We start from the raw sequence: 23,596 nt of genomic DNA, 5'->3' as shown, positions 1-23,596 counted from the left end.
CTAGTTTATACCGAAGAGTAAAAGTAGAGAGTAGAATCTGAAGCAGCCTCACCTTCAACAAAGAGCCTGGCTCTGGATCTCTTGTCATCTACGCCACAGGCGTATTCACACTCATCATCGGGTCTGCACTCCTTTATACGCAAGGTGCACATCTTTCCATCTTTTTCAAATGTATATCTGGGAAAATTAACAGTAAACGTCATCCAGTTTGTAGCTATGCAAATGTTATCATGTCGAGCTGTAAAAACAATAATCATTCTGAGGAGTTGGACAAAGTTTGGTCCATTAACGAAAGGTTATAGATGACGTACCTTGGTCCTTCTCTGATCTCACGTCCGTTTCTGTACCACTTGGCTTCGGCTTTCTCTTTGGTCAGCTTGCATGTGAACTCTGCGTCCTCAAACTCTACAATGGTCTGGTCCTTCAGGTGCATGCTGAAGTCTGTGGGCGCCTCGCTGATGATCAGCTCTGCGGTGGACTTGTTGTCCCCGGCCACGGCGGTGTACTCGCCCTCGTCGGCCAGCGTGCAGTCTTTGATGGTCAACGTGTGCTTGTCTTTGTCCACTCTGTAGACGATGCGTTTGCTGAAGACGATCTCCTCGCCGGCCTTCATCCACTTCAGAGTGGCGTTGGGTCTGTTGACCTTACAGGAGAAGCTAACGGTCTTCTTCTCCTGAGTGTCGATGTCCTCCAGAGGAACCACGATCCTCAGACTCTCCTCTGAACGACAGAGAACATCGCAACATGATCAACTCCAGCAGAAATATAAACCTTAACAGGTCAATGCTAATAGAGTACATTAAGTCTGTTACTGTGGACGTAAACATGTCGCTGTGCATCACTGACCTTTGACGGTGAGTTTGCAGGAGCTCTTGGCTTGCTCTCCTCTCTGATTGGTCAGGTTGATGCTGTAGTTGGATTCGTCTCCCTTCTGGGCGTCCTTGATCCTCAGAGAGAAGACGTTGTCTCTCTGGACCATCACGTACTTGCTGCTCTCAAACACCGTCTCCTCGTTCTTCAGCCACTTGGCCTTCGCTCCCTCTGTGTTCACTTCGCAGTTCAGGACCACTTCCTGTCCTTCTCCGGCCTCTGTGTCCTTCAGTGGCGTGATGATCTTCAGTTTCTCTGCAGGAAAAAAGATCAGATGGAAGGTTAGGTTTCACTTCCTTTGACGTAAAAACATTCAGTGATACAAAGATGAAGATAAAGATGATCAGTAAGGTGCAAAACCTAAAAATATAAACATTTAACAGTAAGATGCAAGTAAAATAACTTTTTTGTCTTCTTTAAGTGAGTGGGCGGGACTTACCGAGCACCGTGAGGTCGGCGCTGGCTCTGGTTGCTCCGATCATCACCACGTATCCGCCCTCGTCTTTGATCTCGCAGTTCTTGATGACCAGCGTCCGTCTCTTGCCGTCGCTGACCATCTGGTATTTGTCTCCCGCCTCCAGCTCCTTGTCGTCTTTCAGCCATTTGACCTCGAAGGTTTCCTTGGAGACGGAGCAGGTGAACTCTGCCTTCTCGCCCTCGACCACCTCCTGGCCGTGAGGCCTGGAGATGAACTCCGCTGCCAGTTCTGAAACATGGGGAAGCACCGCATGAGATCAGAGGTTGGTGGGTTTCATGCAGCAGATTGTAGGAAAAATAAACAAGAATTATTAATGGAGAGATGTCAGCGAGGGGGCTGCCAGTGACCAGCGCCCCGAGCAGTTGGGGGTTCGATGCCTTGCTCAACAGCACCTCGGCAGTGCCCAGGAGATAAACTGGCACCTCTCAAGCCAACAGTCCTCGCTCCATACATGGTCCACACAGGGACTTGAACCAGCGACCCTAGGGTTCCCAGCCAAGTCACCTATGGACTGAGCTACTGCCGCCCAATTAAGGAGAGATGTTAGAGCGAGGGGGCTGCCAGTGACCGGCGCCCTGAGCAGTTGGGGGTTCGGTGCCTTGCTCAACAGCACTTGGCAGTAAAAACACTCATTATTTCAGTTTTCTGCCGACGTGTGGCTCCGTCTCTTTATCTTTGTTCAAAACCTTATTTCAGAGGTCTACGGAAAGATTTGTAAACAAAGCAGGTAGTGTGAGTACAAACGGGCCTGGGGCGCGAGGGACCCTAAAGCCCAGGGTGCGGTTTGGAAGGACAGTGTGAGTGCGCCCTAAATGTATACCTTGTTGTTTACATGTGGAGATGAAAAATTTAAGTACAAATTTAAGTTATAAAACAAAGTCCTTTGAATTTGTGGTTTTTACTGCATTTGAGAAGTTCTACAAAGACAAAGTTTCTTCTGTCATTACCATTAATCTTGAGATTTCCGGAGGTTTTGATGCTGGGACTCAGCCTGCAGTTGTACTCTCCGGCGTCGGCCATCTTGAGGTCCTGGATGAGGAGGATCCTTCTCTTCCCGTCCACGATCTGTTCATAGCGGCCGCCCTCGGGCAGCTCCTCGTCTCCTTTGTACCACGTAACATCAGCGCCAGGTTTGGAGACCTCGCAGATCAGCTTCACGCTGTCTGTCTCGGTTCCCTCAACGTTGGACAGGTTCTTGCTGAACCTCGCCTCCTCCTCTGCAACGACAGGAACGGACGCAACATCAGATCATGACCGTCACAATGTCCCAATAACAGATTCAAGAGTCTTAAATTACGAGACCACAGGTTCTGGCACCTGTAACCTCTTGTTGTGCATTCTTTAACATTATTTGAACATCTCCTTGTAATAAACTTTAGAAAGAATATAAAACAGTGACAAAGGACGGTTTGATTTCCTTACCGACGACAGTGAGCATGCCGGAGGACTTGGAGGTCTTTGCGTCACATTCGTATTCAGCCTCATCGTCAAACACGGACTTGTGGACGATGAGGATGTGTTGGCGACCTTGAGCGATAATCTCATACTTCTTCCCCTTTCTGATTTCACTTCCGTCTTTAAACCAGCGGACCTGCGAGACGGCGACCAACAGAGAGCAGGTTAAAACCACGAAGAACAATGTTAAATGTTACCTGTGTTCACGACAAACAAAAGCAGCTGAGCTCACTTTGACGTCCTCTCTGGAAACTTCACATTCAAACCTGGCAGATTCCTTCTCTTTGACCTCGACGTCGTGGAGCGGCTTTGAGAACTCGATATGTGGAGCTGTGGACACACAGGAACATTGATTACCATTTCAATCTTCATGTTTTTAAGTTTTTTATGAGGGTTCCTTAACTCATAGAGGGGTCCTTTACCTCTAAAAACACATTTCTTAACTCTAATAAGGGTTTCTTTTACTCTAACTCCAACTTTATTAGGTCTTATAAAGGGTTTATCTAATGAGAGATTTCTGTTTTAACTCAAACTACATAAGGTTCCTTAACTTAAACACTTAAAAGGGATTCTTTTAAGGGGTTCCTTGACTCAACTGAGGGATTTCTAATCTGTTTTTAGGGGTTCCTTCAGTCTATTTAGGGGTTTTAAGGGTTTGAGGATCAACTTTCAACTCTCTTTCTTGAGGGATTCCTAAAATCTTACAAAAGGGTTCAATTTTGTTAAAGGTCTATCTCTAAGGAGGACATCCCTTAACTCTAACAAAGGGTTTATTTATCTGAGGGGAACACCTTATAGTCTTATAAAGGGTTCTCTTACACTTAACACCCTTAACGCCAATGGGTGATCCAGTTACTCTTACGTAAGGTTTCTAGGAGGTTTCTTAACACTTAGGTTCTTTCATTTTCTAAGCCTTTAATGGGGTCCCTTAATCCCTATGAGGGATACCTTAAATATTAAGGGGAGTTCTCTTAGAAATGCTATTCAAACTTTTATAGAGGTTCCTTAAGCTACTATAGGTGTTTCCAATCTCTAATGGGAGGTTCCTCAACACTTACACAGTGTTCCTGAACTAGAACAAAGGATTCCTTAACAGTTTTAAAGGGGGTCCCTTAAAAGACTCATAAAGGGTTCATAACACTTGGAAGATCCATTTACTCTTACAGGGAGATCCTTATTTAACATTTTACATCCTTAACTTTAAGGTTAGGTCTTACAGATGGTTCCTTAACATTTGAAAGGGTTCTCTTGCTTTTATCCGGGCCCCTTGATTGTTCCTTGATTCAAATTCGTGGTTCTTTAACTTTGGCTTATCGTAAAGAGTTCAATTTAAAGGAAGTTCTTAACTTTTTTAGGTGATCTTTAAGTGTAATGGGGAATGGGTTCTTTGTTTTTGAGGGGGTCCCTTTATCTTTTTTAATTACGTCCTTAACTCTAATGAAATGGTTCCTTGAATCTTATAAAGGGTATCTAAACTTTTATAGGGGTTCCCTATCTCTTACACAATGTTCCTAAACTCTAACAGGTTTCCTTAACTGTTTTAAGGGGATCCCTTAAAAGACTCATAAAGGGTTCATAACACTTGGAAGATCCATTTACTCTTACACGGAGATCCTTATTTAACATTTTACATAAAGTTCCTTAACTTTAAGGTTAGGTCTTACGAATGGTTCCTTAACATTTAAGAGGATCCTCTTGCTTGCCCCTTAACTCTTGACGAGGGGGTTCCTTGATTCAAATTCGTGGTTCTTTAACTTTTGCTTATCTTAAAGAGAGTCCATGCAATTTTAAGGAAGAACTTTTTTGCGTGATCTTTAAGTGTAATGGGGAATGGGTTCTTTGTTTTTGAGGTGTCCCTTAACTCTACCGAGGAGTTTCTTCAGTCTTATAAAGGGTTCCTAAACTTGTATGATTGGTAGGTTGGATTTTGGGTCCCTTAAGTCAGTTGCAGGATTTTTAACTTTAATAAAGTGTCTCTTTATTTCTACTGAGGGTTCCTGAACTAGAACTTTGAAGTGGTTTTCTTAGTCGTATCAGGGTAAAGGCCCTTAAGCTCAATGAGAAGTCCTTGATACTGATTGGGTTCTTTGATGCTTCATAACTTCTATAAACTTGTAATGTTTGCACTCACGTTCTACGTTGAGGAAACAGGAAGTTTTGAACTCTTTGGCGTCACAAGTGTACGTCCTTGAGTCGTCCAGAGTGCAGTCGTGGATGATCAGCGCCCTCTTGCGGCCGTCGACGATCATATCGTACTTCTTGGTCTTTCTGATATCCTGTCCGTCCCTGAACCATCGCACCTCTGCGTTCTCTCTGGACACCTCACACTCCAGTGTGGCGGTCGCTTCCTCCTCCACCGTCTGGTCCTCCAGAGGCTTCGTGAACTCCACCGCCGGTTCTGAACGCACAGGACAGTTGTTTAGTTGTAGAGTCAGATGCGGTATCACCCACCAGTGAGTACACGTCTACATCATTACACCATCAGCAGCTCTTACCTCTGACGATGAGATTGGCCTCAGTCTGGAAGTCTTTGGCGGTGAGTTTAACTTGTCCGGCTTCATTCAATTGGACATCCCTGAGAGTCAGTCCATGGACTTTATCCTCTGCCTTCAACACCACCTGTTCAATAGAGTTAAAGGGTTAAACCTGCCCTGAGCACCGTCTGTAGGCTGAACAGAGTCAGTAATGGGACTTTTGACACTGCTATCCTCAGCCCTTGGCTAACCTTTCACACATACATACAGTATATAGTTAGGCCAGGGTTAATCTAAGCCCAGGGGCAATACAACTTTTCCTTCGCCCAGTTTTTTTTACACTTTTTATCACAGCTGTTATCACCACTACTCATATCATTGATCCCATTTACCACCTTACCTGCAGTTGTTTCTCCTCGTCTACTATATTAACTGCCGTAACATGGAAGTCATATTCACATTACTATAGATATTATTGACTGTCTGTCTACGGGGCAACTGTGGCTCAGTGAGGGAGTGGGTCGTCCTCCATTCGAGAGATCAGCGGTTCGATCTCCACCTCCCCCGGTCCACATGTCGTTCAGTGTCCTTGGGCAAGACACTGAACCCTGAATTGCTCCTCGTGCTGCGCATGGGTGTGTTAATGTGGTGTGAATGGTCAGATTAGATGGTCTGTAGATGTCCACTGCCATCAGTGTTAACGGGTGAATGTGACAAACTCTGTGAAAGCACCTTGAGAAGTCAGAAGACTAGAAAGGCGCTTTATAAGTACAAGTCCATTTACAAGTCAATATGTGTCTTTGTGTCCGTCTGTTCTCTCTTTTTATTTCTCTCCAACTGGTCAAGACATTCTTGTTGCCACTGTTTGCATGAGAATGCTGGATTAATACCGTATATAATAACTGTTACTAAGACAGTGCAATTTGTTGCTGCTCATGGGGGAATTGTTGGGTATGTGTAAATCATGAATAAGAATAAGAGTGTTTTCTTTAACTACTCTACATGTAAAGTGTCTTGAGATAACTTTTGGCACCGTAAATACAATTTAATTGAATTGGACGCTTTTATTCATTCGTTCATTCATCTTCAGCCTCTTGTCCCTGTCGGGGTCGTGGGGGGCTGGAGCCGATCCCAGCTGATATCGGGCGTGAGGCGGGGTCCACCCTGGACAGGACGCCAGTCTATCACAGGGCAATTGGACGCTTTAGCTCCATGTTAAGTCGATTTTCAAGGGATAACTTACTACAAACTTGGGGCTGGTCCTGCTCTGCAAGGTCCTGGGCTAAAGTCTGGGTTAGTCCACCCGAACACTGTCTGTAGCTTCAACAGAGTCACTAAGTAAAGAGGGTTTTACTTGCCCTGAACAAAACGTTTTAGTCCAACAGAGTCAGGTATCTGAGCCTTTACTCCCAAAACCGTGTCTTTCAAGACTATTTCATTCACTCTGGTGCGTCACATTATGTATTTATTGTCCGTATTCCAGTATTTTTGTACCCCTAAGTGTTGTAAATTGTCCTGAACAAGTGGATTTGAACCCCAAATTTAGTTGTAATGCAATTACGATGATAATAACGGCTTTCCTGTTCTATTCTGTCTGTGGGGTTCAAATGACAGAGTCGCTGCTTTTTGGTTTTATTTATTTTGAACTACATTTATCAGATAAGTCAGATATTTGGGGGATTACTAACATCTACACACTTTTGTTTTGCATCCCTGAACTTTGTCTGTGAGGTTCACAGGACTTGAAGGGAGTTGAGAGTGAAGTTTAGGGTCCTCCCGTCTCGGGCACATGCAGGGTCCGTCAGCTGAGCCCTGACAGCTCAAACGAATGCAAGCAGCTGTTTTCCTTCCCCCGATTTAAACAGCGCGACCTTTGACACCTGACGGCTGATTTTACCGCACATCCACAGACTGTATTTCACACCCAGCCCACAGAAACATTACAACATTAATCAAACATATGGTATTTAGGATATTTTTACTGTTCAGTGTTTTGTTTTTTAAAGAATAACAGAAGGAAAACGATTACAATGATTTCTATTTGCTGGTTTTAAGATTATAAAATCTACTGTTTTATTGATTTTCTTGGATATTTTTAATGTTTATCTTCATCTCACAGGGACTGAGAGTGTAAAGTACTTTCAACATAATACTTTTTAATGCTTATGAGTTACAAGAAGATGATTTTAAGAAGACGCACCAGCTGTAGATTACATTAAGGAGCCATGATTTCGGCTCTACACCTTGAAAAATAGACCTTTAATTCATTTAAATGATCAAAAAAGTTAAAATACTTCCATTTCTCACCATCTTTAGACTGTTACCAGTTATTGTTTTGCATGATTGAAACAGATTCAGGTAGTAAAGTCATTTTTTTTTTAGGTCTACAGACGGAAATTATACTTTTTAACTGTTAAAAGGGTGAAAACTTCCTGCGTATGTTATTTTGAAAGTTGAATCTTAAAGTTAAACCTCACATCAGATCGGTTGTGTTGCTCAGGAGCTTGTGTATTTTGTTTGTTTATGTTTTGAAGGGCCGACAGTTTAAGCTGTTTACTGCTTTATTGGACGTCTGGTAAACATCGCAAAAAAAAAACATTCAAGTTTGTTTGAAGTTGAATACTGACTCTATAATAAAGCACCAAAGCGTTATATTATCTCTGAGCCTGCATGGTATTCAGCCCTGTTGTTTAAAACCCTTTAAACTTAAATGTTTCATCATGTTTCTGATCATCTGCTCACAAAACATGCTTTTCTTTGTTAGTTACAGCACGTACGATGTCATTCTAGTGTCACTAATAACTTATTTCAGGCTGTTACATTGATACTTATCTTTAGTTTTTAACACTTCTCTAAAGAAAACCAGCAAATAAATCTTTGACGTAAACAGGAGCCATGAAACAACTACACAACCAAACAGCCAACGTCCCATTTAAAGACCTTATTAACACTTTTATTTACTTTATCATTGGTTCTTTTGAACATTAAAGAGCTGAGCTGTCGAAACAGTCGGACAGCAACTTTAGTCTGAGGTTTGATAAAACATGTTGATGTAGCGTGCGGTCATGTAACCATGCAGTAAATCACACTTGCACAACCCAGAGAGAGATCAAGTGTCTCGGATACCTCATCGTTCTTATGTTACATCCAATAATCAAACTAATCCTGCGTTATGACTGTATATACATCGTTCCAGGGCCTGGACTCACACCGACTCTCCTTCCATCTCTAATTTCAGAGGCAAAAAACACCAAAAACATTTACATTTACGTGTGATTTTAAAACTGAAGCTGTCAAATCGCTCTTGTTGCCACCTGCCCTGCGTCTCAACCCCCTGCAGCTGTTAAAAATAACCCCGCAGAAACGCTTGCGGGGCAGAAAAGCCCCGCTGCCTGCGTTATCTCAAAACCAGGATCGAATGCTCAGCTGCAATCCTGAACCACCAGCAGCAGCAGGCCCTTATATGAAGACAGGCTGGAGCTGAAGCAGCCTGCTGCAAACACCGTTGAACACTGTGTACAAATGGAGAGGGAAACACCAGCCCTGGCTCTAGACCAGAACCACCACGAGACCTAGACCTGTGGAGTATCTGCAGTGTGTTTGTTATTGTGTGTGTCAGCAGGTGCGTGTTGTGCGTCAGGAAGTGCATCAGCTTGTCTGTGTAACAGAAACATTGCGAGGATTGTGTTGGGACTTACTCTGTCGCTTGGTTCCAGCTTTTTACCCCCCAGGAACCACTCGACAGCGATGCCCTCGTACGACAGCTCACACTCGAAGGTGGCGGTCTCCCCAGCGGTCACGGTGGCATCCTGCAAAGGCCTCGCCAGGCCGATCACTCGAGCTTTGGATTGGGGAGAAGACATGATTAGTCCCCCCCCCTAAAACAGGTCAATAAATCCAAAAAAATCTCCAGAGAGAAACGGCTAATCCTCAGTGGCTTATCCTCATGGTGTGGTTGACCGAAGGCAGGCCGCTGGAAGCCCTCAGGACAAGTGAAGACAGACACCCTGGGACTTGGCATTGGGGGCCCTAGCTCATTAGCATACGTCCTGCCGCTAATTCTATATGGTCGGCAGAAACCAGTGAGGGTCGGGGTCGCGTCCTAGCCCTGCCAATCACTGCGAACCTGCTCTAGATAAGGCATGTGGCTTCTAAAATAACCGAGGGGCCTGATTGGCCGAGAGCCCACCTCTGCCAAAACCCTTCAGGGGGGGGTGGGGGGTGAATCTGCTCCTGTCAATCAACAGCCTGTAATTTTCCTGGAAAAGGAGAATGTGGAGCTCGTCGCAGGAGTTACCCAACGTCACAAATGCCGACATCACGGTTCTGGTGCTGGGCTGCGTGTCGTAACGCTGTCATGTAACCGATGTTATGGAAAACTGAGATCAGGATGTCGGTATTAACATGCCGCATCAACTATTTACTGCAAGCTTCTTCACATGCCTGAATTAAAGCCTCTTAACAGCCAGTTAAATCCCGTCTGGCAACAGTGACAGCGAGCTGTCAGTGCGAACAGTTAACTCTCATTCTCTGCCTGAACAACCACACTGACGGCTCTGTATGTTGATTTTTAACTGTTCAGGGATATAAACTGTCTGAAATACATTAATAGATACTGTACACTGCAAATATACCTCTATCTAAACAAGAGACATACTGCTGCAGATCTAGTTTGAGGTCTAAATTACTGATTTACAACTTTATAATCGCAGTTTTCTACCTTTAGGGATTAAATGTGTCATTTAAACAAACTCATTTTAACTCATCTTGATCGTTGAAGATGATCTTTTAAAACAAAAAAAACAGAAACTATCTCATGCATTCAGTTATTTTTGCAACATTGCGACTAAATGTCTTTATAACTAAATGTTACAACAAACGTTTCTTTACTGCAGAAACTAAAAGTGTGCAGAAGTGTTTTGTCTTTATCTCTCCTCGCCTACGTGATTTCGTTTAGATGTGCGAAAAAAGTTCCCGACAGTAAGTGAAGACGTAATTCTCTGAATGGAGACACCCTTTTTTCTTTCTCAGCCAACCAATCAGGATGAAGGAGATGCTGGGTCTGGTTAATTAGGGCGCACTTACACTGTCCTTCTGCACCGGGCCAAAACCGTTTTTTCAGCTAAAGCCTAGTACGTTTGAGCAGTGTGAGTGCAACCGCTCCGTGCATAACTGCGGACAGCGGGCCGTCCACGGCCTGCTTGAGAGAGGTGGGCTTTTGTAGAGCGCGTTTGCACATGTACGAGCACGAGCGTGCGCACGTGTGCGAGCACGAGCCCTACGGCAGTAGCGTTATGTCCGCCTGTTCGGACATGTAAATAGAAGGACGGACCATGCACGGACATTTAACAACAACAACAATGGCGGTGAAAGGTTCACGTTGGTGTGATGCGGAGGTGGAGTGTTTACTGCAGATTTGGTCGATGAAAAGATTCAAAAACAGTCGACAAGACGCACAAAAACTCTGAGGTCTACGGAAAGAATTGTAAACAAAGCCACGCACGCGATCAATGCGTGTGACGTGTTACGGCGTGATGACGTATGGACAGAAAGAAGCATTTGCGCGAGGCCCAGGTAGTGTGAGTACAAACGGGCCTGGGGCGGGGGGGGGGAGGGAGGGGGGACAAGTACCCTAAAGCCCGGGGCCACGGTGCGGAAGGACAGTGTGAGTGCGCCCTTAGATTACAGTATACATGGCAATGTACAGTCGAGGTTCAGGGGCGTCACAAACAGAAACCAGAGCATCGTCTGTCAAGAGAAGTATCTTTAGGGATTTTCAGAAGACTACCAAAAAATGTTTTTCCACACGGTCTGCGGTTTATGTCAGTGTTATTTCTGTCACCTTTGACCCTGAGCTGAGCTGAGGATTTGGCGTTCGCTGCCGAGAAGTCCACGCTTCCAGCCATGTCCATTTTGCAGTTGAAGAGGATCAACATGTGTCGGGCTCCCTCGTCCTTGATCTCCACATCCTGAGAGCAAAAATCCACAGTTCAAACAAACTCTCACAAGAATCTCTTCATTTCAACTTTGAGATTAGGTTTAAAAAGTTTAACTGAGCATTAAGAGAAAAGTATTTTGATCGTCTTTATTGGTATTTAATCTTACGGGGGACTGGTGGAGCATCTCTCCCTTCAGTTTCCAGGTGGCGTGCAGGTCCTCCTCTGAAATCTCTGTCTCGAACTTGGCCGTTTCGGTCTCAGTGACCTCCACGCTGTACAGCGGGCGGACAACCTTAATGTCGCGCTCTGCAGAAGTTTAAAAAGACGTTAGAGAAAACCACCAAAACAGAGGGTGAAACTGAGTGAAATCTGAGTGAAACCTCAGAGAACATCATGTGAAAACAATGACGTGATGTTGGACACAGTGGAAAAGACAGATCTGTGTGTGATGATCGGTGGAGGACGTACAGTGAAGACATGAGGACATGCAACAGATTGGGCGAGAAGCTGACGCTCTCATTCAGAGCGTCTTACAATTTGTGCAAAAGCAAAACATGTTGAGTAACTTCTGACAATAATCCAACCCTGTAAAACATCGTTAGTGTCAACTCGTAGTCCATGAATCTCTTATAAAGCACTATTGCTTAATGATCAATGCTTCTGAGGACATTCATGGACTGTTTTAGCTTTAAAATGTGTTTGTTTGTTGCTGTGAAACTAAAGAAAAACTGTAAAAATGTTGTGAAAAACTGTAATTAATAGCAGCATTTTATAATTAACTAATTTATTATTATTATTGTTAGAAGTAGCAGTAATCACTAACATATTAAGCGTTTAAAAAGTAGCAACAGAACACTTCAAATGTTCATATTATAATCATAAATTAATAATTGACACAAAAACTGCAAATAAAAACCTCTCAAAGCTTCTGTAAAATATTATATAAAACTCATTATCAACACTCTAAAAGACAAAAGTTTATACTAACAATTAACATGTTTACATAAAATAACTAGTCATAACTAATGTTATAAATGGCACAAATGTTAACACCATTATAAACAAGTTTTATTATTCTGTTTGAAAACATTGATACGACGGTTTGAACTCTTAATACTGTATTTAGCTAAAATTATGTGTTTTTTTGCTTTAAATTTAATACATTTTAAATTTTCTATCATGTATTGAAATATTGGAAATGTGAATATTGCACCGTTAAAACAAAATATTCATAATAAATGAAATAAAAATAAGGTAATAAAACATTTACAAAGACTGTTCGTCTCTATGTGTCTTGTGATAGACTGGCGTCCTGTCCAGGGTGGACCCCGCCTCACGCCCGATGTCAGCTGGGATCGGCTCCAGCCCCCCCACGACCCCGACAGGGACAAGAGGTTGAAGATAAATGAATGAATATGACTATTTTAACATGTATATGAACACTTATATGGACATCTGAGTAAAGAGGCGTTCACACATTCATGTCTCTCTACTTCTTCAGATTCATATTAGTGTTTATACAGTTATAATAAAGATGTACAGGGTTGGATTATAAGTCATAAACATTGCAAATATTCAGAATGAGAGTAGAGGACACTGATGGAGGTCAGAGGGGAGATGGCGGAGGCGGAGGGTTCGGTGTACGGCGGTTCTGAGGTCTTGACCGGAGTCTGGGAGAGGAGCCGGATCGCCATAGGCATTACCTTCGATGTTCAGGTCGGCTGTGGTTTTGTCGGTGCCACAGTCGCAGGTGTACGCTCCCATGCTGCTCTTTGCCGTCTTCTTGATCAGCAGCGTGCGCTTCTTGCCGTCTGATTGGATGATAATGTTCTTGGAGGGAAATACTTCCTCACCGTCTTTGAACCATTTGACCTCGCCTGCAGCCTTGCTGAGCTCGCAGGACAAAATCACCTCGTCTTTCTCGACGGCGGTGTAGTTCTGGAGCTTTGCTGTGAAGTACAGGTCGCCCTCTGCAAAAGTAGCAATAACTAGTTAACAATAACAATAGATTTTATAGTGTTAAAGCATGGGAAATCAGTAAATAAGACCAAAAAAGAATACTGAGGTCGTATCTTCTGCGTCGTTTCTGGGAATTCGAACCTCAAAATGATACTAACCGAGAACAGTGAGCATGGCCTCAGAGGTCTTGCCCATGGCCTCGACTTTGATCATGGAGGTGTCATCGATGGTCACCTCCTTGAAGGCCAGTGTGTGGCCTTTTCCGTCCTCAGACATGTGCACCACCTTGCTGGGGTGCAGTCTGACGTCGTTTTTGTACCAGACCACTGGGATCTTTTCGTGAGAGAGTTCAACGCTGAACTCTGCAGTTTCACGTTCCTTCACAGTCACGTCTTTAATCGGCTTGATAAATTCAAGGCGAATACCTGATAGACAAAAATTATATATATATATACGGAGTAAATCTTGAGTTGTAACACAGTTGGTAGATATCAACATATACAGATGAGAACGGTGATGATGTGCTCAAAAGGCCTCAAAGATGTCGTATATGCTCCGAAGCACACATCACACCATTCCTGCCGAACAAAGCTAGAATGGTCGGACGCCATTTACCTTTGATAATCAACTTTCCAGATGTCCTTTTATCTTCAGCCTCAAACATGTATTTGGCTTCGTCTTCATATCTGGCAGATTTTACAATAAGAGCGTGTCTCTTTCCCTCCACCAGGAGTTCAAACTTATCATCGCTTGACAACTCCTGAGATCCTTTCAGCCAACGGAAGCTTTTGGGCTCTCTAGAGATTTCCAGTTCAAACTTTGCCTCATCCTTTTCGTACACATGCACGTCAGCCAGCGGCGTAATGAACGAGACTGGGAGTTCTGTTGATTCAGACAGATATAGTTAATGTCAGGGCTCAGGTGGTGGTTCGGTTGTGTTTGGGTGGGACAGTGCTGTGCTTCTTAAGACTTTGTACAAGAAGGTAAAGCGAGGAAGTGAAAGCTCACCCTTCACTTTCAGGTTAGCAGAACACTTAGCGTTGGCGGCGGTAAACGCCACCTCGCCTGTTAGAGGCACTTTGCAGTTGTACAAGACCAGAGTGTGTTTGGCACCGTCTTCCACAATCTCAACATCCTGCAGACGACCGACAAACTTCAGTATTTCAGTAAAAACATGAGGGTTCAAAGAAAAGTGTTGAGAGCAAGGAAGTGGTCAATTCACTTTCATTTGTGGAGAGATCAAAAGTTCTCATGCTTCACACCTCAACCCTGACAGGTTTGATATGTGAAACGACTCAGTACTTGGGATTTTTAATGAATCCACGCCTGTGTTTAATCAAAAAGAAAGTGAATTGAACCACGGGTAAGAGAACATCTGCTGAGGTGTGTTTTAAAGAGACATACGGCGCTTGGACTGAGGACTTCTCCGTTCAGTTTCCATTGGCCGTGGACATCGTCCTCACTGAGCTCAACCTCAAATCGAGCGGTCTCTCCGTCAAACACCTCAGCGCCATACATCGGCCGAACAACCTTGATGTGGCGAGCTGACGTTTAAGAGAGGGGACAAAATTCTTACTGAAGACATTGAGACATTTAAATATTCAAACAAACTTGACATAAATACACAAACACAGTACATATACGTACACACAAATATGAACAAACAGGTACAGACACTCCCCAGGAATATATATATAAACCTCCTTTATTGTGCAACCTCTTCAATGGATCCTAAACAACCAAATGGCTCTCAATGTTGGAGCTAGAAGCGCTGGTAAATATACTGTAATGATCCAATTTGGCAATGATCATGTGTGGGCCAGCAGAAGAGATGCTGGTACTGAAGGTAAATGGCTACAAAACCAAGTCCATTCATTTGTACACATCATTGCCAAAAAGGAACTTCTGAGGAGCCATTTGGTTCTATATGGACCCAAGAGGTGGCACAGTTCTTCAAAAAGGACTGAAGACCAATAAAGGGGTTTGATTCTTCACAGAGGGATGGTTACATTGGGGGGACAATGAAGACCCTCTGCAGAAGAGGACACAAAGCAACAAACAAAACCAGAACAAAAGACACAACTAATGGCTGAAGAACACTACAAAGGAGGACTAACATCCCCCAAATTAGGGTGATAAACAGGGTTGAATACATCATAGCTTACATGAGAGCCTTTCTCTGAAACTTTAAACCTTTGTAGTGTGTTTCTACCATTTTCAGAAAGGCAGAGTGACGATGGAGACCACATACAGGTGATGACAGTGGTAATTAAGAGGTGATGAGAGCAAAAAAAAGAGCATCATGTGCAAAACACTGCAACAAAAATGGTGATGGAGCTTGAGGTGTGGTTAGGAGGCAATGCGGGTAAAGGGTAAGCTCAAGAGGTGTGTCAAGAGGGGGGGGGGTCGCCTCAATGGAGATGAGTACCAAAAAAATCCCACATTCGATGTTATTACCTTCAATGTGAAGTGTTGCTGTTGTCTTGTCCGTTCCACAATCACATACATACTGTCCTTTGTCTTTGTCCCCAACTTTCTTGATGACGAGGGTTCTGCGTTTGCCCTCGGCCTTGATGGCCACCGTCTTAGAGGGCTTAATCTCAGCCTCATTGTGGTACCACATGACATCGACGTCTTTGCTGAGTTCGCAATCTAGAACCACCTCGTCTTTCTCCACTGCAGTATAGTCCTGCAGCTTAACTGTGAAGTACGCATCTCCCTCTGGAATGGGGAAATGTTTTGGTGACTCCATAGCTCATATACGACACATGTAAACAGATATGTATGGTCCAAAGGACAAAACAGTCAAAAGGGACAAGGGACAAATTTACGATACAGAGAAACAATTTCTTATGACAGACAACAGAAAACAATGTCTTATAATTACACAACAAGATGGTTTTGTCGACCTACACAGACACAAACATGGACAAACTGTACAAATAACTGTGTGGAAGAAGAAAGACAGACACAAGTAGAGGAAAGTAAGAAGACAGGTTGTTGTTCTTGGTTTACCTATGACCGTCAGGTTGGCCATGGAGGGAATTCCTCTGGCCTCAGCCTTAATTTGGCAAGTATCATCGAGAGTCACTTCCCTCATTTCTAGCACATGTTTCTTCCCGTCCACATGAGTGACCACTGTTCTGCTCGGGTGAATTTTGACGTCATTCTTGTACCAGGTGACAGGGATGTTCTCATGAGAGAGCTCCAGCTCGAAACGAGCCGTTGTGCCCTCCTTCACAGTTTGGTCCTTTATCGGTGAGATAAATTTGAGCCTGATACCTATGATTTCATTAGTAAAGCAGATTCATATGAGTACGTTGGAAAGAAGAGGCAACCAACTCAATGAACGGTCCTGCTAGTTAGGTCCAGCACTTACCCTCCACTGTGAGTCTAGCTGTTGAAGTTTTGCCCAAAACAGCAATTGTATATTCGTCTTCGTCATCAAATTCACAACAGTTTATGATCAGCATATGCTTCTTTCCATCATCGATGATGTCATACTTTTGGTCTGGGGTGATGACATCATCCCCTCTATGCCACATGACCTTAGCGACATCCTTCGTGATGGTGCATTCAAACTTAGCTTGTTTCTTTTCAGGCACAGAAACGTCCTTCAGCGGGACAACAAAGTCCATTTCGATTTCTAGGTTAAAAAGTGACACAGGTACAGAAACATCAACAACACAACAGAAACACAACAGTCCACAGCCAGTGACCAGTTTACCATGTACACCCTTGAATGCAGTACTGGGTGGTACCTCTCCATGGGTTTAAGGTGTGTACCACAGGGATATTAGAGGTATAGACATGAAAAACCCATGACATTCTTGCTGAAGACTATCTCTGGCTCATTGATGGTGTACTCAGCTAATCCCATCGTATCCTACAGAAAACCTATTGAAGACATCTTCAGGTTGTGCAGGTCATCAATCATGCCACTTTGCATTTCCAGGGTTGTTTAAAAAATGCGGTCTTCTTTGGACAATGGCACCAAAGGGCTCGATGTGATGAAGGCCAAAATGCTGTCATCAAGGAACGCAGTCTCTCAGGCGACAAGTGTTCTTCGTGAAACATCCACCAAACGTTCACAGGGAACGATCGCTCCATCATCTTCTACAGTTGGCACCAAATTCTGACTTGAGTTTTCATCACAATGAAAGAAGGTTCTTCATTGTTCAGGCCATTCTTCTTTCTTCACTAGTAACCTTCTGTCTGTGGCCATTTGCTGCTATTCTCACTTAACTCCATTATCTTTGCAGAGTCTAATGGGCAGGATTTCATGTCTGGTGGAGTAACCCATTAATGACCTGTTGGTGTAACTAATAAACTGGCCACTGTTTGTAGATTTAACATAAAACATTTAACAACAGAAAGTACGGATATACTGTACAGTGACATCACGACACACATTCTCACACAATGTGGAAACTGACAGAACACCAACCAGTTTCACACTTTCCAACGACTCACACACAAACAAACAAACAGAACAGCGGACACAGGACACCATTTCGACTACTGGAAATAGTTGGGATCCCTCTTCAAAAGCCCTCCTCATCTTCCAGGGCTGCGTAAATTCTCAAAGAATTGTGAAATCATTCAATTTCACTCATCAACCCTATTAAATAAAGATCTAAGGTCCGCTTTCCCTGTGCCGTTAAGCTTTATTTTATTGCCCACGGACCTTACGCCTTTATTTTTACAGCTAAAATCAGGGTAATCTGTGACTCCGATCCCAGATACCAGGAGTACTTCTTACCTTTGACATTGAGCATTGCGCTGGTTATGGCGTTAAGAGCCTGGTAGGAAACTTCTCCGGCTTGATCCATTTGGCAATTTTTCAGAGTGAGTCTACGCACCCCTCCCTCCATTTGGATATCACACATCTGGTGAATAAATTACAGTACATGTAAAAAGTAATGACCGTAACCATCTAAAAGAAGAAATACATGCTTTAAGAATCATGTGACATTGAAAAAGTAATAAAGTTCTTGCAGTCATACCGGGGATCTGGTCAAAACCTCTCCTTTGAGCTTCCATTCTCCTGGAACATCGTCTTCAGAGATCTCTGTCTCAAACATGGCGTCTTCCTTCTCAACTACTTCAACGCTTGCCAGGGGCTTCAGGATTTCAGCTTCCCGCTCTGAGAGAAAGATTGTATTAGTGCTCGTAAATACGGACCAAATGATAGAAAGATTGGTAAATTACAAAGTATTTCTAGGGACTCGTGTTAATAGTAAAGTAGGCAGTTAGATAAACCTCCTAGCGTCAGCTTGGCGGTGTAGATGCGTCCTTCCACTTCCATGGCATATTCTGCGACGTCCTCTGGCTGACAGTTCTTGATGGTGAGCGTCAGCTCCTTTCCATCCTTCTTGATCTCAATCTTGTCAGAAGGAACAACCTCATTCTCTCCTTTGAGCCACTTCCAGTTGGGAGTGTCCTTGAAGAGCTCGCATTTAAATACAGCGGCAGCCTTCGGTTTCACATGCTGGTCTCTCAGTGGCTTCACGATCCAATCTTTGATGATTTCTGTTGGAGTTGAACATTACTGAAGTCAGTGTCCATCATACCATTAAAGACACAATCAATGTGCAGCATTAATACACTAAATATTACTAAAATATAGTCTAAGCAAGGGCAAAGAAGCTAAAACAGGCTTGGTATCAACTGGAGAGAATCGAAGAAGAAGGAGAAGAATTCTTTTATTATTCCCGCGAATGGGGAAATTCAATTTTCACTCTATTTTTCATTTTACACACACAGGCCCAAAATATACACAAATGCACAGACAGGACCTATACATGCAACCAATGGAGAAATGTTAGAGTGAGGGGGCTGCCAGTGACTGACGCCCCAAGCAGTTGAGGGTTTGGTGCCTTGCTCAACGGCACCTCTGCAGTGCCCAGGAGCTGAACTGGCACCTCTCCAGCCACCAGTCCACCCTCCATTTATGGTCAACAAAGGGACTCGAACCAGCTACCCTACGGTTCCCAGCCCAGTCACCTATGGACTGAGCTACTACCGCCCAAGCTTCTTCCTAATCTGCATTGTCAAAGACCTAAATATGTGGATATTTCAATTTAGGAGCAGGACATTTAGTAACATTTACTTCTGAAAGGATGATCGAGATGTATAATGTTGTCCAGAACACCTGATATATATGTTGTAGCATGTCATCAGTGTGATTTAATGGTCCTGAATTATATTGCATGCCAAACGTTTGCCATTCACTCCTGCCCTAATCCATCACAGTATACAGTCCTTTAAAAGCACCAGTAGTATGTATAATGTTCTTTTTTGCTTACCAATGATTTTGACATTTGTTGAAGTCTTGACATCCTCCTGGGCGGCCACTTCACACGAGTAGACCCCCGTGTCCTGCTCAGTGGAGTTCTGGATGGTCACGGCGTGCTGCATACCAATGATATTGATCTGAATCTTGCCAGCCTTCTTCTTCAGGACTTCCCCGTTCCTCTTCCATATCACGTCTCTCTCTTTGTTCAACTCACAGGTCATATACAGAGGTTGACCCTTCAGAGCTGAAGTGTCTTCTTCTAGCTCCTTGATCCATTTCACAGGAAGTTCTGGGAGGAAACAAAAAGCCAATGAGCAATTTAACAATGGCAAAGGCTTAAATAGGATCATAAGAGATACTATTTCACCAACTAGGACACCAAGTAACACTTTGCTGTTATTTTAAAGGCAGAAAAGAGATGAATAAATACCTTCAACAATAAGCTTGGCTTTGCATGTAATCTCCTTCCCAGCGTTCTTGCCTATACAGGTGTATTCACCGGTGTCGGAGAGCTGGACATCAATAATGTGCAACTTGCGATCTTTGCCGTCAGAAGTGAACTTGTGCTTGGGGCTCTCACGGATGTTGCTGTCATCTTTCATCCATGAAGTAATGGCAGTGGAGGGTGAGATCTCACACTCAAACACAGCAGACGAGCCGATAGACTCGGCTTCCTGCAGCACGATGTCCTGAATCTTCTTGATGAACTTCAGGGGGACGGCTTTGAGCTTGAATCCTCCGAAGGGATCCTCTGGTGGTGACGGGCCTTTTCCACCGGGCTTCAGGCCACGGCCCCTGCCTTCTCCAGGTGACGGGGTCTGCTTGGCTGAAATCAAAAGTGAGGACAAACAGTGAATTGGCGTTTTGATTGCGAGAAGAATTCTGTGGCATCACCATACAGGATCTATAATGTAACAGGGTTTTCTTGCTGGGTACATTAAGACAACAGACTTACGTTTCAGCCCTCTACCTCTACCTCTTCCTGCTTCCTCTGCTGGTTGTCCCTCTGTTCAGAAACAATTCAAATGAATTTGCTGCAAACACTGTAATCAAATGTCAATGTCCTCGTAAAAACATGCCAATACTGGGAATACGTATGTGATGTTCACTCAAATGGATAGGGAAATATGACGTGATAGTGATGGTAAATATATGAAATAATGAAAATGAAACAAAGGCAGACAAAACACATGATGGCCGTGGTTACACTTTTCACTGCGACTCATGTCATCTGATCATGTCAGGACACATTAACTGATCCTGCGTACGTTGGGATCTGATCATCATCATGAAGGGAACTGTGGCTGGTTTCTGAAACAAGCTGTTCTGCATTATGTGTAAATCTCCTTCGTCCTTGTTTGTACTTTCTCTGCTTTATTTAATTGTATGTATTTTACCCAACATTTGAAATAGAAATAACAAACAATGGGGGACTTAAATTGTGACAAATGTATAGGACATTAAATGCATTTATCACAGAATTAGCGAAGCTTTGTTAACAGCTATTCTTCATCAAAAACGAGGCGCTGATGCACAACTGAGACGCGTGGTCCCTGCTGCTCTCGCCCCAACAAAGCGCATCTCGTACTGGCCGTCCCCCCGTTACAAAATAAACAGAACCTAAAGAGAGAAGACAGCTCTCTCTTGCACCGAGCGCCTTTTTTGATGCTCCTATTGCATGGGAATAGATTTATATCCGCGTGTAAATCAATCAGGCAGGTCGAATTGAAGTGTCAAATGGGGGACACACATATGCGGACACTGAGTTCTGATCTAACGCATGTGATCACAAAAGTGTAACCACGGCCAAAGATGAATCATGTATAATTACAACTTTACAGTGATGGAGCTTTTACACAATGAAGAGATGGAATAATGAACGGAAATGAAAAGACGGCGTGAGAACACATGTGGGACTGATGGGAATGGCATGACATTGAAGACACACACATGACATAACTGACATAAATGACAGAAAGCAATGGACACGAGCGGACGGTTTGACAAACAGAATGATAATTAATATAAATACGAGAAAGAGATGGCTTGAATCGCATCACACTTAAGATATGATGAAGTGAAGCCGATTTAGATGGAGGCATGATGGTGGGTATGGGTAGAGATTATTCAGGGCATGAAGGAAGGGTTTTTCTTGGCCGTCACCCAACCGGTTGGGTCCGTCACCATCTCACCTCTCCTGGTCACCCCGGGAACCTCCAGAGCACCTTCTTCTCCTTCACCCTCCCAGTCTTCAGAGCCATAACTCTCCCGGGGAACCAGCTCCCAGCCCCAGGCCTCTTCTTCCTCCGGCACCACTTGTTCCTCGGCTTCCTCTTCAAATACCTCCTCCTCTGGCTGAGTGGCGACCTTCTTCATCTGCACAGCCCCGGGGGAGACCTCCTTCACCAAGGGGAGCTTCCCTTTATCAGGCTTTGCTGGTTCTGCAGCCTTCTCCTCCTCTGGTGATGGCTTTCTGGGGACCTTTTTGAGGGTCACAGCTTCAATAGAGTCTCTCGGTGAAACGGTTTTTGGAATCTTTTTGAGTCTATCGATACTTGGCTTCCTCTCAACAGGGATCTTCTCTTCTTCTTTTAGCTTCTCGACTTTAGGAGACGGTGTCTTTTTCAGCTGAACCTTCTTGAGCTGCTCCAAAGGTTTCAGAGCCACGTCTTCCTTTTCCTCTTTCACCTTGGGCGTGACTCCCTTCTTCAGCTGCAGAGGTTTGGGCTCCTCTGGGACCTTTTCGGGTTTCTTAACAGAAGCTGGCACAGGAGACACCGTCTTCTCCGCTGGGACCCCATCTACCACAGTTGGCTTCTCAGGCTTCTTCTCTAGAGCTTCTGGGATCTCAGGTTTCTTCGGTCTGGTCTCCGGCTCTCGTTCTTTTAGTTTTTCATCTGGACTTTCGCGACGACGGCGCAGGTCGTCGATTGGTTTCCTCTCTTTCTCCTCTGCTGGTTTCTTCTCGGGCTCCACCGCCTCTTTCGAAGGTCTGGAGAAGGGCTTCAGTTTGACGCTCTCTATGTCTTGTTCCTGCGATGGGATTTTCTTCACCTTGGTGGGCGCTTTGACCTCCTCTGGCTCTTTCTCTGGAGTTTTCTTTTTATCCACTGGCTTGGGCACTTTGGCTGGTGGCTCCTTTACCTCTGGAGGAGCTTTCTCAGGTTTCTTGGGAGGTTCTTTGGTTTCCACTTCTCTGGGGCTCCTCTCTAGCTTCTGGAAAGGCACAGTGTCCCTATCTGGCTTCTCCTTCTTGTCCTTTTCTGGCTCCTCTGTTGTTTTAACAGGCTTTTCAAATGGTTTTAGTTTGACTGCTTCTGGTTCTACTTCATCTGAAGGCAACTTTTTCACTTTCTTCAAGGCTGCACTAGGCGGAGCCGGCTCCTCTTCCTTTGGTGTCTTGGGTGTTTTCTTCAGAGAAATCTTATCTTCTGGTTTCTCATCTTTGGGAACAGGTTTCTGGCGGGTCCATGCAGCTTTAGGAACTTCTTTCTGTTCCTCTTCTTGAGGCTTCACAGTTTCTGGCTTTTTCACCACATCTGCTTTCTCTCTAGGTGCCCTCTCCTCTGCAGGTCTCCTGGTGGCGATGGACATCTCAAAAGTCTCCTCCCTATGCACCAGCTCCTCGACATCAAAGACTGTGGTCTTGGTGACCTTCTGGGGTTTTTCCTCTTCTTCAGCTTCTTTAAGGGGAACTGAGGGAATCTTCTTCAGTTTGATAATCTCCTGCTCTTCTTCCACTTCTGTTATGACTCGGGTTGTCTTCTTCAAAGTGGGAATCTCAAACGTTCCACCCTCTTCAGTCTGAATTTTACCTTTTTTGTGCAGAAGAATTTCTAAGGTAGCAAAGGTTTGACATTACTTATTGACACTTAACTGACAACACAACAATTTGTACAAACGAAACAGAAACACATAATATTCACTTGTAAAAAGAAAAGACCTATTATTCCAATTAATTTAAGATGAAACCATTTTTTTTTAAATTATATGACAAAAGTAACACACAAAACAGACGGAAGACTAAAGACATGAGATACAACCACATAATACAACAGAAAAACATACATTTAAGTTATTTATTTATGTTAAATCGTTTTGAAACATTTGTAATAAGTCAATC

At 43.9% G+C, this 23,596-nt stretch overlaps 1 protein-coding gene across 1 annotated transcript in view; it reads right to left on the bottom strand.

Moving 5' to 3' along the window:
• The window catches only part of ttn.2 (titin, tandem duplicate 2), a 225,914-nt gene that overhangs the window by 90,022 nt on the left and 112,296 nt on the right, over nt 1–23,596 (bottom strand). The window contains exons 96-122 of the mRNA XM_083921112.1: nt 21,666–23,309; nt 20,429–20,479; nt 19,904–20,299; nt 19,484–19,762; nt 18,438–18,707; nt 18,182–18,321; nt 17,938–18,064; nt 16,555–16,821; nt 16,191–16,457; nt 15,633–15,896; nt 14,580–14,719; nt 14,184–14,310; nt 13,791–14,057; nt 13,334–13,600; nt 12,920–13,186; nt 11,383–11,522; nt 11,120–11,246; nt 8,976–9,118; nt 5,299–5,422; nt 4,935–5,201; nt 3,036–3,133; nt 2,771–2,939; nt 2,296–2,565; nt 1,310–1,576; nt 847–1,125; nt 312–720; nt 53–177 (exon numbers count right to left, since the gene is read on the bottom strand). Coding sequence (XP_083777238.1) covers nt 53–177; nt 312–720; nt 847–1,125; nt 1,310–1,576; nt 2,296–2,565; nt 2,771–2,939; nt 3,036–3,133; nt 4,935–5,201; nt 5,299–5,422; nt 8,976–9,118; nt 11,120–11,246; nt 11,383–11,522; nt 12,920–13,186; nt 13,334–13,600; nt 13,791–14,057; nt 14,184–14,310; nt 14,580–14,719; nt 15,633–15,896; nt 16,191–16,457; nt 16,555–16,821; nt 17,938–18,064; nt 18,182–18,321; nt 18,438–18,707; nt 19,484–19,762; nt 19,904–20,299; nt 20,429–20,479; nt 21,666–23,309 — 7,191 coding nt within the window. The remainder of the gene's footprint in view (nt 1–52; nt 178–311; nt 721–846; nt 1,126–1,309; nt 1,577–2,295; nt 2,566–2,770; nt 2,940–3,035; nt 3,134–4,934; nt 5,202–5,298; nt 5,423–8,975; nt 9,119–11,119; nt 11,247–11,382; nt 11,523–12,919; nt 13,187–13,333; nt 13,601–13,790; nt 14,058–14,183; nt 14,311–14,579; nt 14,720–15,632; nt 15,897–16,190; nt 16,458–16,554; nt 16,822–17,937; nt 18,065–18,181; nt 18,322–18,437; nt 18,708–19,483; nt 19,763–19,903; nt 20,300–20,428; nt 20,480–21,665; nt 23,310–23,596) is intronic.

The sequence above is a fragment of the Echiichthys vipera genome, assembly GCF_963691815.1.
Source record: "Echiichthys vipera genome assembly, chromosome: 10".
Taxonomy (NCBI): Eukaryota; Metazoa; Chordata; class Actinopteri; order Perciformes; family Trachinidae; genus Echiichthys; species Echiichthys vipera.
The sequence above is the reverse complement of the archived record's forward strand: the minus strand, read 5'-3'. Positions and strand labels throughout refer to the sequence as shown.